The 13,855-nt window shown below is 50.4% G+C and overlaps 1 protein-coding gene and 1 pseudogene across 1 annotated transcript; one reads left to right on the top strand and one right to left on the bottom strand.

Annotated features, from left to right (window-relative positions):
• LOC125096227 (ral guanine nucleotide dissociation stimulator-like) overlaps positions 1-13,855 on the top strand; it is a 254,921-nt pseudogene that overhangs the window by 214,919 nt on the left and 26,147 nt on the right.
• On the bottom strand, positions 4,520-8,863 carry LOC125096228 (ral guanine nucleotide dissociation stimulator-like). The gene is made up of 5 exons (XM_047723006.1): positions 8,646-8,863; positions 8,141-8,248; positions 6,653-6,846; positions 6,034-6,093; positions 4,520-5,107 (listed from the first exon to the last, which is right to left on the bottom strand). Exons 1-5 carry the CDS (start codon positions 8,784-8,786, stop codon positions 4,894-4,896), a joined length of 717 nt encoding a protein of 238 aa, XP_047578962.1. The 5' UTR covers positions 8,787-8,863; the 3' UTR covers positions 4,520-4,893.

Here is a 13,855-nt window from a genome sequence, read left to right as displayed (position 1 = left end):
ATGGCTTTTCGAACAGCATTGCCAAAAGTGTCTTCCTTTATTAATAGATTCTGCAGTCAAACAAGCTAAGAGGAAACTGTCCTAGTATAAGTGACAGGTCAGCTCATCTGACAGGCTTCAGGGTGGGGGTGGGTGGGGGGGTTGGGGTGGGGCATGGGAGGGAGGTATAGCCACCTCTGGGTCCCACACCAGTTTTTCTGAGGTGCAACAGGGGATTTTCTGAGCCCTCCTCTGGGTCCCACACGGAGCTGGCTCTTATAGATACTATTCTGCTCTCCAGGGGGGCTCCGTACATCCTGGTTGAGGCTAGAATTATTTCTTTGCCAGATTACGGAGATTTCTCTAATGAGCACAGAATGATCATGCACCTTCCCAAACACAACCTTCGGATTTCTTTTTACTGTTTCTAGGTGCTCCCCAACCATTTGGTGTGATTCCAGTCTCTGGCTCTTCTCCTAGAGTTTGTCTCCCAGGCCCCTGGGGCCACTTCACCCCGAGGCTCAGAGAACCAGACAGACCTGGGAACGCTGCCCCCTCCCCATTTCCGGTGACTCCCCACTGACCGCAGCAGCATAAGAATCCTGTTCCGGTGCCTCAATCCGGAGTCCCTTCTTTCATTGGCCTATTTGGCTCATTCTTGGTCCTCACAGGCCAACCAAACAGGTAAAAATCTCTGGGTGCACAATTCCGCATCCAGCTGTGCCATCCATCACCCCCTCCAACCCTGTAATTCGGAGCAGGAATTCAGTACAAGTGATGGGAGTGCCAAGAAACCCAGTAGGAACAGTGGAGGTGACCAGAAGTAGGAGCAGCTGGAGGTAAGACCCTTCCCAGGAGAGGGGTGGGGTGGGGACGTTGGTGGGACCAGAGCCTGGGCGGCACCCACGGAAAGCTGGTTGTCAAACTCTTGCTAGAGTCACCTCTGGTCTAGTCTGGGCCAGGAGCCCCACGGCCCACCCAAGGCCCTCCAGGGGCTTAACCCAGGCGGGGATGTTAGACTCACACAGAGTGTGTGCTATGTTGCGCTGACTCCTGGCCTTGCCGGGCATGCTTCTCAGGTCCCCAGGTCCTGTGACGCGGACCGAATGAGGGATGCGTTTATAGCCAGTCACCTCTCCAGGAATGTTCTCTCAACAGGGAGATGTTTTCAGATGGAAAAAAAAGTCCCCGTTGTTGGGCAGTCAGTTTCGCTGGAAACAAAGCTCCACATCCAACCCCCAGGTCTGGAGACATCCCTGAACTCAAGGGGCTGTGGTGTCACCTCTGGCTGGGGCTTGGCCCGGGTCTGTAGTCTGACGACGCTGTGCCTTGGCACTGAGGACTCTCCCAGTCCCAGCCAGCCTGTGTCTGGGCAGGAGGAGGCTTCTCCCTGGGTACAAAGGCTCATGGAACCTCAGAGTTGAGAAGTCCCTTCTGAAGCTTCTGGACGCAACCTTCTTGTGAGGTCAGGCCCACAAGCCTGGCAAGCCCTGGGTTCAAATCCTGCCTGTGACTCAGTGTGGAGCATGGAAAGGGGCAGTTTCTTAAAGCCTTGGTTTCCTTCGTGGTCAAACAGAGCAGCATTTCTCGCTTCCTCATGGAATGGTTAGGGGCATTGACTGTCGTGATTCATGCTCTCAAAAGATACTCAGTAATCCTCAGCTTGACCTGCTAAGAGTAGCCCACTGGGAGCATGTTGCTGTCATGGGCTCTGGGCCTCTGCCCTACTGTGTCCCTTCAGCCTGCCAATCCAGGCTCCCCTGACTTAGTTGTCCTTCCAGAAAGCCTTCCTGCCCTCCAGTATGGGATCCCACAACGCTGGTGCTCACCCATCAGACCCAGGCCAGCCCTGGGACAGGACGTCCCCCAGAGCTTGTGTCCTGGACATGGACAGTCCTCAGTGTGGAGACTGGCAGGCTGGAGCCCCCTGTACTGCCACCTGTTTTTAGAACAAATATTGGGGTGCCTTGTGATAGGGCTCCTTCTCCCCAAAGCAGGAAAATGAGCTGCCCCCAATTCCATCACGCCTGTTCCCCTTTTCCCCCACCGTGGAATCATTGGTACATAGCATCTTAGACCCCTTGGCTGCCAGGACCCCAGAGCCTTTCCGTGGCTGGAGTTGAAAGTGTGTTATGGAGGTCAGTTTGGTTTTTGATGGACCTGTTGGTGGGATGAAGCCTGGGCACTCCCTGCAAGCCAACGCGAAGCCTGTCCCCTGACCAGTATGGCAGCGCCCAGCCCACGGCAGCCCGCCCCTAGTGCTCAGAGCTCTCCTTTCTCACTGAGTCCCACTCGCTGGTATTTCTCTCTCTTCCTGCAGGGAGAGCCCCAAATGTCCTCTCTCTGAGGATCTATCTCCTGTGCCTGGTTAGCTCCATCTTCTGGCAGAGAAGACAGGAGTTACTGAGGAAGACCTCTATTAGAGCGTCAGATCAAGGGGACTCCCCCTTACCCGACTTTGTGGGAGGAGAGGGGTGTCAGCAGGAAGCACGGCCCCCTCTCTCACACAAGCTTAACTTAACGGATACCAAGGTTGGGGTTGGCAGGGTGTGAGGGGGTCACAGCTAGAGGATCCTGAGGGTGTGGATGAGCTATGTCCAGTGCCAAAGCCCCTGGTTGAGGCTCTGTCCATCCTGCAGCTTCCATGAGCAGCTGATGTGCATTGTAAAGGCCTCTTTTGCTCACACAGTTCAAGTGGTTCTTGCTGTTGCCACTAAAACTACATGTGGATGAACACTTGTGTGTAACCCACTGACCGGCACTGTCCTTAGAGGTTCCTCCCTGAGAGGATGGGCTTCAGCCAGGAAGGACAGGGAGCAAGCCGAGAGGAGTGGCCTGGCCTGCGCCCCTCTGCTGGCCTGGAGAAGGGTCTGGTGCTCCAGTTAGAGTCTGAGTGATGGAGCACGGGGGGGTGGAGTGGCTGGAGCGTGTCACCAGACAGGGCATGGGTGAGGTGTGTTCCAGGACACAAGGCAGGGAAGCTTCTGGGAGAGGACATATGAGTGGGACTGTGGGCAGGCTCTTCCGTGCTTTATGGTCACTCCCAGTACCCCGAAGTCATCACGGCTGGCTTGTCCTCCTCATGATTTCAGGTCTCATCTATAGAACCCTGGATCCCTCCTTTCCAAAGCAATGCTTCTCCTTAATGAAGACAGCATAGAGGAACCAGCAGCCAGTCCCCCAAAAATGTGGGTAAAGTGGGTTCTAGTGTTGCTGTTTATAGGAATCATTCCTAAAAAACAGAGATTTATGGCACAGACATGCTTCTCACTAACATTATGAGAGTCAAATAACTGGAAATGGCTTAGTTGTTCAACAGAGGGGGTTCCTGAATGCTCTCACTGAGAATATCCAAGGGGACAGCAGCGACAGTGTCTGTCCACTGAGGGGACACAAGGTAAAACAAGATCACAGCCCTGGGAACTTCCCTGCTCCACTCTGTCACATACATGTGCGCATGCACGCATACACGCAAACACACACACACACACACACACACACACTACACTTAGAGGGAAAGGCAGGGAAGAAGGACCCCGAGTGTTGTGGGGAGTTATTTCTTGGAAGAAGGAACGTGCCTTCTTTTCTTCATGTTTAAATCATTATTGACTAAGTAGACATAGTCTGGATAAAGCCTAAAGAACTCTTTATGACCTAATGTGTTAGCAAGAAAGGAGAATATTTAAGATATGATTTTAATATTTGATCATATGGACATGAGAATTGTTGAAACATAGACTATCCCGGAAAATGAAAGCATGTAAAGGTGTCTCATGGACCCAGACATTTCTCTCGTGGTTTCTGCTTTTCAAGGCATGTTTCTAAAAGGGAATCCTAGGACAGATAATGAAAATAGTTCATTTGGGGGCTTCCCGTGATCTTTGTTCTTTCAGGAACAGTCCTATGTAATAAAATGTTATTTGTATAAAAAACTTTGAAAAGAGGGGAATCACTCTTCTGTTCAGCAGACAGACACAGAAGGCCATATGGTAAGTTTCCAGGCAGAGGAAAAGTCCAAGTCGAGGTAAAGTGGCAGAAACAGAGAGAAGAACAATGGTTGTAGGGACTGGGAGAGGGACTGAGCAGTGAGCGATGAGGAGCACAGGTGTCTCTGGGATGGAAATATTGTAGAAGGACATGGTTGGGCAACACTCTGGATGGACCTAATGAGACCTCCATATCCCACTGCAAAGGATGTGAGTAAAATTTTATGTAAACTCAAATTCTACTTTATTTAATAAATTAAATCTATTAAGTGATTATAAAGGTGAAGACAGAACACAAATATGACAAAGAAGGAAATGGCCGGGTAGGGGAAGACATGCTCTGGGGCTGAAGCCAGGATTTGCTGCTACACGGGGCCCGAGCCTGGTTGCTCCATGGAGGCAGGTGGTTGTTCAGGCTCTTCAGGAACCCCAAGAGCAGGGGCAGGACCCTGCTGGACATCCAGGTCAGGCAAAAGGCCCGATGGCTCTTCCATCGCAGAGAAGTGAACGAGGGCCCTGACGACCATCTGCCCTGGCCCCAACGGGGCAGGGGGTGTCCCTGCTCTTCCTGACCCGTGGTGAGCTGCCACAGCCGGGATTTTGGGGGCCAGCTCAGGCCCCAGAGATGCAGCGGGTGCCAGAGTGGCTGCTGGGACGAGTTCCTGAGGCACATCATGATCTAGCTCTGGGGCTGGTGCTGTAGCTCCAAGAAGAGAAAGCATCATCAGCTTGATTGACTTCCCTTTTGCCTTTCCCTTTTCCCACCACTCAGCGTGGTCTGTGTTCAAGACCCAGGCCCTGGAAGGTGTCCCCAACGGAAGCCCATGGGGACAAGGATCTGAGAAGACTCACTCCTCTCGGCCCAACTACTATCTAGGGAGGTTTCCTCAGGGTGGCCCACCCTGCCTCCTCCTCAGGCCCACATCAGTCACCCCCAGTCCTTCTCACCCGCAGCCTCTGGCTCCATGGCCTCAGCGTGTTGCATTTCTGAGAGCAGAAGCTGGGCCCGGCGCTCCAGGTCCGAGCCCGGCACATTGACCTGCAGGTAGGCCAGCAGCACATGCAAGCTGGGAGACTCTGGAGGCTGCACAAAATCCCCTGGATACTTTTCCATCCACGTGTTCAGGATGGCATAGATGGCCCTGGGGACAGACATGGAGGCAGAGAAGTCAGAGGATAGGGCACACATCCAAACCAGTATCCCAGGGAACCCCTGTGGGAACCTGGGCCCCTGGGCTTCGAGCTCCTGTCCAAGACCAGTCGGACTCCTTGTCCACCTGCGACCTGGCAGTCCCGCACGAGACAGGCCTGCTCCCAGATGGCAGGCTGGCCAAAAGCCGCTAGGAGTGGGCGTCCTTGATCCATGGTGTGAGCATTTCTGTACTTCTTAGGGGAGCTGGACACACTCCTCAGTCTGTCTCCTTGCCCACTTGCCACTTGAATTCAACTGCATGTGCCCAGGGAGGGGTGGTGTCTGGCCTCTTAATTACCCTCACTGCACTTGCCTCTGCTCCGTGAAGATCCACCCGAGGAGGGAACAAAGGGACTCTGTCTCTAGCCAGGCCTTCCCAGGACCCTCCCCATACCTCCAAGCTTAGCTCCTCTGCCCATTCACTAGGTGCCATGAGTGGGGCTGCTTCCTCTGACACTCCCCTCCCACAGGGTGTGGGATGTCTGCTCCCTGAGTTCTCACTGGGTCACCAGTCTCCCTGAGCCCCCTCTGAGCACCCAGCGCACAGGTGCCAACAGACTGCTCTGTGATGGTTCCTAAATCCTCTGTTCTGGGTCCCAGAATTGGGGCAGAGAGAGGGCTTGGAGGGGGTGGGGATGGAGCATGACCTCTTAGGGGTTGAAGCTCTCCTCCATCCCCCTCAGCTCTCCCACAGTGCTCACACACCAACCCCATTCCCCCAGGCCACCTTCCCAGTTTCCAGGAGAAGCTCTCAGACCTTTACCCTAAAGCAGGAATAACAGAGGTGTGAAGGCCCAGCAGCCCCTCGAGCTCACAGTACCCTCACTACCCTGGTGGAGAGCGAAGGCCCTCCTGGAGCAGCCCAAGCTTACTCACATGTTGCGCTGCTCCTGGGGTCCGCCGACCTCGTCATAGGTGGAGTAAACGCATCCGAATCTAGAGGAGGCCAGGGGGCATCACATGAGATGTCTGTGGATGTTGGCTCTCCTCGTCTGACCCCTGCCTAGCCTGCAGCCCTGGGGTGCTGTCTGTTCTGTGCCTAGTTAGTCGCCTCCTCTGACTGGAGCTTCCTGAATGCTTGCTGAATGAAAGGCCCCAACCAGCCCATCACAGACATCTGAGTGGGCCTGGCCCCTGCTCACCCCCAGGGATGCCTGCTCTGGATCCACCCAGACACAGACCCCAGAAGGAATCTCAGATCTCCCTTTCAATGGCAAAGGAGCCCAGCTCAAGACCGTAGTGAGAGTGCGGGATGAGGCAGAGGCTTCATCATGAGGGGCACGGGAATGTTCAAAGAGCATGTCCACAGGCCCTCCAGCAGACTTTTCCACAGGCGCAGGCGCCCAGGTGTCCTTTCCCTACAAGACCCCACTGAGTCCCTATAATACCTCTGCCCCAGTTAGGAGCAAAGGGAAGCATGGGGACATGCCAAAGTCTCACAACCTGGCAGTGGCCAAATCACACGGAGCAGTTAGGGGCAGGGGAGGGTGCTCACCTTGCAAATAGGAGGTCCAGCACCTCCTGGGGGGTGGCAAAGGCGCGGTATGTGTCCAGAAAGATGTGGACATAGCGTAGATCTTGTCTTATGACGGCAGGCACCAGGTGATCTATTGTGGCCTGTAGCTTGTTGGCTCGGTTGGCCAACAGCACCGAGGTCCTCCTCCTCTTCCTGGTTGAACTATTTTTCCCCTGAGGTGAATCAGAGGAGACATGAATCAGTGCTGTGGCCACCAGGAGGGGTGGGGCTTGGAGGGCAGAATGAGCCCCCAGATCTCAGTGTTTTATGCAAGAGGTGGGACAAGAGAGCCTAGAGTCCGAAAAAGAATCAGGTGACTCAGTGTTTCATTGGGTTAAGCCTAAGGCTCTTGGTTTTGCTTCTGGTCATGGTCTAGGTGTCCTGAGACTGCGCTCCTCGTAGGGCTGTGTCCATAAGGCAGTGTCTGCTTGAGGATTCTGTCTCTCCCTCTGCTTCTCCCCACTCTGCCCATGCCTCTCTCTCAAATCCATCAATCAACCAATCAATTCAGAAACCTTTAAGGAAAAGAGAAAATGTTCTTGCTATCCATACGAAGATTTGAAAGAAATGATGTCTGAACTTGCTAGTATCTCAGGTCCCTTCGTGAGCGGAGTATTGATAGCACCTCCCTGCATGAGTGGCATGGATCCTTGATTTCTGATAACATAACCCATTCTTTTTATCTTTTCTAAAGACTTTTTATTTATTTGACAGAGAGGTAACAAGTAGGCAGAGAGGCAGCCGGACAGACAGGGGGAAGCAGGCTACCCGCTCTGCAGAGACCCCCGTCGTAGGCCTTGATCCCAGGACCCTGAAATCATGACCTGAGCTACAGGCAGGGCCTTAACCCACTGAGCCAATCCGGCACCCAACATATCCCATTCTTGTGACAAGAACAGAGACGTTTTAGGTAAGAGGGCTTAGGACAGGAGGGTACGTAGGTTTTAGGATGCAGCACTGTGCATTGGCCACAGAAGAGGATTACATCCAGTCCTGCACCAGTGAAGGGCTCCATGGCTGTGATAAATGATGGCCTTCTGCACTGCTGCAGTGGAGTGCAGTGAGGCCCCTATTCCTGACCCTGACCCCAAAGATGTGCTCCATCAAAACAAAAGCACAGAGCAAGAGACAGAGTACCATGGGCCCCAAACCCTTTGGATAAAGTCTCCCAACTCACTCTTGCAAATGATCATTTGCAAGACTTGCAGAGCCTGAGGAAGGACTGTTGGGCCAATGGGGATGAGACAGGGTCTAAAGTCTTTAATAATATTCCTATAAGTATGTGGACAACGACTCTGCTTCTGTCCAAGGCTTGGGCAGGACCATGAGGGCAAGTTTGGGGAAGAGATGGGATGCAGATTCATGGGAGTACAGGACTCTAGGAGGCCAGGCTGGCTTCTAGGAAGTGGGGCCCTTGGTGCTGCATCGGCGCCCCGGTGGTCGGGTCTCCCCAGCACCTGCACTCACCCTGAGCCAGCGCCAGACTCTATTGGCCTTCTGGGGCTTCTTGTCCTTCAAGGAAGGAGAGCAGGGGGTGTCGACATTCAGCTCCTGCACCATCTCCTCTGGAGCGTTCTGTAAAGACAGTGCCCGGCAGCCAGGCAGGAGGCCTTAGAGCCCTGTCTGGAGGCCTTTGCTGGTCTTCAGACCCAGGGCGCTCCATTCCAGACACACCACAGCCCAGTGTGCAGACCCCTCCCCCAGGGAGAGAAACGTGGCCCAGCTTCAGGACCTTGGATGTGCTCTGGCACAGCGAAGAGGCACCTCAGGAATCCCCTGTCCACCCAGCCCACCATGGCATTGGTGTGAACAAGAAGGGATCACCAGGGTATCCATTGTGCTCACCCTACTCCAGCCCATGGGCGGGAACCCCCACATATCCCTCCTCCCCTCAAACTCCAGAGGAAGGGATGGGGCTTCCCTAGGATGGTTCAGAGGGGTGGCATCGCCTAGCCTGCTCAGTAGTAAGTACCTTATGGCATCTCCCTCGAAATGCCCTGGGAGGGCATTGGGGGCGAGGTTTGAGCCAATGTCTGCAGCATGGGAACAAGCCATTTTCCTGGGGTTTCTGGTACCCAGAGCCCCAGGAAGCAGGCAGACAACAGGAAAACATCTTTCTGTGTCCGATGTCCTGAGCCAAGTAACCCTGTACCGGACTAGAATGTGGGTGCCCGGTTACAGGGGTTCCAAGTTCTGGGGGTAGGTCAAGGAAGTGACATCACTTCCTGAGATCCCCTACCGGGGTCCACTCCTGGTTAGACCCCTACCCAAACAGTGCTCCGGTCTGCCATCTCCTCATCCCCCTTCTGTATGCAAGGCCACATCTTATCTGTACACAGTGAGCCCAACACACCCCTCTCCACAGGCCCCCAGGGAAGGTCTGGGAGCAGCCAGGGCCCCAGCTTGCAAACACACCTGGTTTCAGACACAAGTCTCTATTCTTACCTGGTTTTGACCCTAGATAAGCCATCGTGCCTGACAGGGATGGTCTTCTCTGCAAAATATGGATGCTTCCGGCATGTCTTTCAATCAGATGACCACAGGCATAGGTTGGATAAGAGCTATGATGTTAGAGGAGAGGTGTCACATGTAGGAAATACCTCCCACCAAATTTCCTCCGTCCTATCACCTTCCTGGAATCTGCTACTAATCAGATTCCACCCCACAGTCCCTACTGGGGTGTGTGTGTTTGTGTGCACAAGCACGCTCGCTCCTGTGTGCACACGTGTGTTCATCAGTGCTCACATTCTGGAGAGCCAGAAGATGATAGCCCCACCTACAAAGGGCTGGGTAATAGCTTCTCAAGATCTTAGGCTTCGAATTTTCAATGAAATCCCTTAGTAAGGGCCTGGATTCTTGGCCCTTGGCCCTTGGGTGGGAACCAGTTGTGCGGGTGATACGGTTTGGATACAACCGAGGGGAGGGACTTACCTGAAGGAGCCTACTGCAAAGTTTCCATCAACAACCAGGTGCATGATTGAAACACTTAGGTGTCTACCCCTGTCTGGGACATTCCTGGTTTAAATGTGTTCAAGCTGTGAAGCGGGATGGTATCCCAGGTGTGACCGCATGATCTCAGGATCCCGGTGGTCCCCAGAAGACCAGGTGGGGCCCAAATGCTTCAGAGTTCCAATACATCAGTTAGGGAAAATGGCTGAAAACCATGAAGCTAGGTCCTGGGTTTCTACTCTGTGAAGCCCTGTACTCCGAATCAGAGCACGGTTGGGCGATCACTTTCCTGGGTGTGGTCCAGAAGAAGCAGAAGCATGGCGAGACCTCCGACACCCTGCAGGTCTGGTGTGGGTCTGTGTCACAGGAATCCATAGAAACAGGAGCTGGGGCCTCCTGGGTGGCTCTGCTGGTTAAGCAACTGCCTTCAGCTCAGGTCATGATCCTGGATTCCCGGGATCTAGTCCCACGTCGAACTCCCAGCTCCATGGGGAGTCTGCTTCTTCCTCTGACCTTCTCCCCTCTCATGATCTCTCTCACTCTCTCTCTTTCTCTCTCACATAAATAAATAAAATCTTTAAAAACAAACAAAAAAATTGGAGTTGGAACTCAGTCGCGTGCCTGAGATAAAAATGCCTTGTCCCTGGCAGGGTGAACGCAGAGTTCTGACAGAATCCGAGGAGATAAGACTGGTGGATTGTTTTTTTCTGTGCTGGCTCGCTGAAGAGCTGGGTGCGAATTTTCAGCTCCTAGGTAGGGAGCAGGTGCAGTGACACTCATCTCACCCACTGGTGCCGCAAGCCTTCAGGGAGTAAAACAGTGCCACTTGCTGGAACCCAGAGCCTATCTCTGCTGCTCGGGCCAGCTGCACTTGCACCAGCGGAAGTCCACTTGAGGATCAGGGCAAGAGCTCCTCCCCTAGAAGGCCATCACAAACAACTCACCCCTCTCAAGTTCACTGATCAGAGAGGGCTGCAAAGCTGCAGAGATCCGGGAAATCACTAGGTAACATTCTTTGTATTTTTATTTTGTAGCCTTTTTGTTCATTTTTTCAGGTTTTTCTTATTTTTCATCTCCTTTTAAATAATTTTTCTTAGAGAGAAAGAGAGAGTGTGGGCGGGGGGGTTGGGCAGAGGCAGAGAATCTTCAAGCAGACCCCCTGCTGAACACAAAGTCCAACTCCGGGCAGGATCCCAGGACCCAAAGATCAAGACCTGAGCTGAAACTCAACAACTGAGCCACCCAGGCGCTCCCTCCAAGAGTAGCTTTAAATGAGAAGAAATTAAAATTAGATCAATCCTAAATATGCATGAATTTTAAAAAAGAGTAGGAGAAGGAAGAGAAAGAAGAAAGACAAGAGCAGCAAAAGAGTAGTCAAGGAATAATATGAATTTTACTAAAGTGTGGCATGAGATGAAACTAGAAAGAAAGAAAGAACTTTGTTAGTAGTATCTCTGTGGTATGACCAAATGTGTTTTGTTTTTATTCTACGTACTTGAAAAAATGTCTTCCTATTATTTAAAGCATGCATGAATTATTTCAATTTTATCTTTAATATTTAAAGAAAGGGTGTTATATAATTTACTTTCTCAAATGTCTTAGGACTTCTGGCAGGAATGCACCTCGACCACACTGCATTGCCAAAGGTCTTGGAGGTGATCCTTGACTGTGTTCTCGAACATGAACCAATAATAGTAGACATTCCTGCATCGTGTTTGTTTCTTTTATTGTCCTTGCCACAATGATAAGTACTTATTAATTTTGTTAGGTACCTATTATGTGTCTCTTTCTGTCTCACTTATCACCTTTTCTGTTTTATTCACCAATATATAATCAATTGCCTAGCACAATGACACATGAGGTAGGAACTCAATAAATACCTTTGAATGAATAAATATATAAAAAAAGAAAGTGAAATTGTATCACAGAGTCTGGAAGTGTAATCGAAAATGTATAAATGCAAAATAAAAATTGATTCATTGGAGCAAATGGTTGCCAAGTTGTCATCACAAAATGGGCCATTAGTGTCCAGGTTGTTTTTTTCTTTTTTATTACTTTCTCATTACTATTTTCCACTAAGATTGGCTATTCCCAAAACATAGCCATATCATCTGGAAAGGAATAAACAGTTGTTTCTGACGTAGTGTGAACTCGTGAACCAGCACGAAGGCGAGGCAATTGACGCATCCGGAGAACACGGTGTCAAGAGACACTCACGCCTAGGTTTGCGCAAGCCTCACCCGCGAACCTTCATGACCCTGCAAGTGAGTGGCTCCTTAAATTTTGTACCCTAGGGGCCTCCCTTGTCTCATTCTGGCATCTCTGTTAGTTTATCTATTATTTGTTCTTTCTAGAAACATATCCTTGGAAGAGAAAAGAGTGCATGTCCAGGCTATGTCAGCTTGCCAACAGCGGGTTCACGAATGTCCTTCTTTTCAGACACGGATTTCTTTCCATCTCTTGACTTCCTGCCAGACCCACATAACAAAACCTCCAGGTTGGTTCAGACGATCTCTTTCCTTTCCTCCAATCCCATACTGCTAATTGTGACCAAGCTGACTGGCTGCGCTAAACATTTTTATTATCCTGCCTTAGCTGCTGTGTAATGAGACTTGTTACTCTTCTCTTCTTCATCACTCTGTGCAGGCCAGAGTTTACAAATGAGGTGCTGGGTCTCAGTGCATAGACACCTTTCTTTGCCTTCAATATACTTAATGTTAACTACTTCCCAAGCTTTAAAATTGTCAATTTTACATGAAAATCCAGACGTACAAAATCTCAAAAATGAAAAAAAAACACTTTTCAAAAGATTTTCTTTTATGAATTTTAGAGAAAGAGAAAGAGGATGTGCATGTGCATGAGTTGGGAGAGGGGCAGAGGCAGAGGGAGAGGAACAGACACCTAGACAGACCCCATGCTGAGCAGGGAGCCCCACATAAGGCTTGATCTCACCACCCTGAGATCATGACCTGAGCCAAAACCAAGAGTTGTGTGCTTCATAAACTGAGCCGCCCAGGTGCCCCATACGACACATTTTTTTTTAAAAAAAGAAAATCTGACAAGATTTTTCTCAGTGTCTGTTTGTTAGGAAAAAGATTTCCACCCCCCTCACAAATTAGAGAACTGGTTTTACATACATCTCCTGGAGACTTTCTTACTTTGTTTGCTGACCTTCCTTCGGGATGGATTCTAGCAATTTGCTTCCACACAGCCTCTTCCCTGGCTGAATATGCATCAGCAAATGCCTTCCGTGTACATTAACGCTATTCCCCAAATACTTTCTCCCCACCTATACAGAGGATACGGATTGTATATCTGACTTTGTTTGGACGGATCGGGCCATGGAATTAGTTCTAGCAATGAGTGACGAGTAGAAATTTTATGTTTCTTATGGCTGAGCATTTAATTGCTAGTGCGAACCTTTAGAGATCTCATTTTCCCTCTTTAGTGACAGGGAACATGGAAGGTAAGAGAAGCTTTCCAGCCTATGTTTCTCAGTGGCTTTAATGAACAGAATTCTCTGTCATTTTGCAATGGACATGTAGTAAGACCAAGAAGTAAACTTTTGGGGACACCTGGGTGGCTCAGTCGGTTAAGCCACTGCCTTCGGCTCAGGTCATGATTCCAGGGTCCTGGGATCGAGTTCCGCACTGAGCTCCTTGCTCAGTGGGGAGCCTGCTTCTCCCTCTGCCTGCTGTTCCCCCTACTTGTGTTCTTTCTCTCTCTCTGACAAATAAATAAAATCTTAAAAAAAAAAAAAAAGAAACTTTTGTTGGAGCTGTTTGTTGTCACCACAAAACCTAGTGTATCTTGACTAGGCGCTGGCCTCGGCTGCTCTTGGTCACATCTGTAGTTTTTTTTCTCCTTTCAGATTTAACCAAGCCCAGTGTTTTAAGAAAATCAAAGGTAATTATGTCACAGATTGCCTTCTCAGAGTTCTAAGATCTGAGCAACAGAGAGAAAAAATAGCACTTGATGCTGCTATGTGGTTTGAGAAAAGAATTTATGAAAATTGACTTTCTATTCCAGAATGTTCTTTGCAATGAACATTGTTTTTCCTTTTGTAGAATATTAGGCAATTGTGTTAAACATGAAAATACACTCAGAAGATTTTGTTTATATTGTGTAAGTGATTTTCAGTATCATTATTCGGATTTTATAGAAATACTTCTGGAATATGTGTGGTTCCTATATTTCTTCATGGAATTTTATTAAAATCCAGTTTTTCCCAAA

Source organism: Lutra lutra, chromosome 3, assembly GCF_902655055.1.
Source record: "Lutra lutra chromosome 3, mLutLut1.2, whole genome shotgun sequence".
Taxonomy (NCBI): Eukaryota; Metazoa; Chordata; class Mammalia; order Carnivora; family Mustelidae; genus Lutra; species Lutra lutra.
Note: the sequence above shows the minus strand (reverse complement) of the source record. Positions and strands in the feature narration are given on the sequence as shown.

What these genes read in the sequence shown, in the direction of transcription:
- LOC125096228 (XM_047723006.1), bottom strand. Translation starts at nt 8,786, where the DNA reads ATGTTTTCCTGTTGTCTGCCTGCTTCCTGGGGCTCTGGGTACCAGAAA. An exon ending in CTGGACCTCCTATTTGCAAG is followed by an intron (nt 6,094 to 6,652) that starts GTGAGCACCCTC and finishes GGCCTCCTCTAG; the next exon opens with ATTCGGATGCGTTTACTCCA. An exon ending in CCCCAGGAGCAGCGCAACAT is followed by an intron (nt 5,108 to 6,033) that starts GTGAGTAAGCTT and finishes GTCTGTCCCCAG; the next exon opens with GGCCATCTATGCCATCCTGA.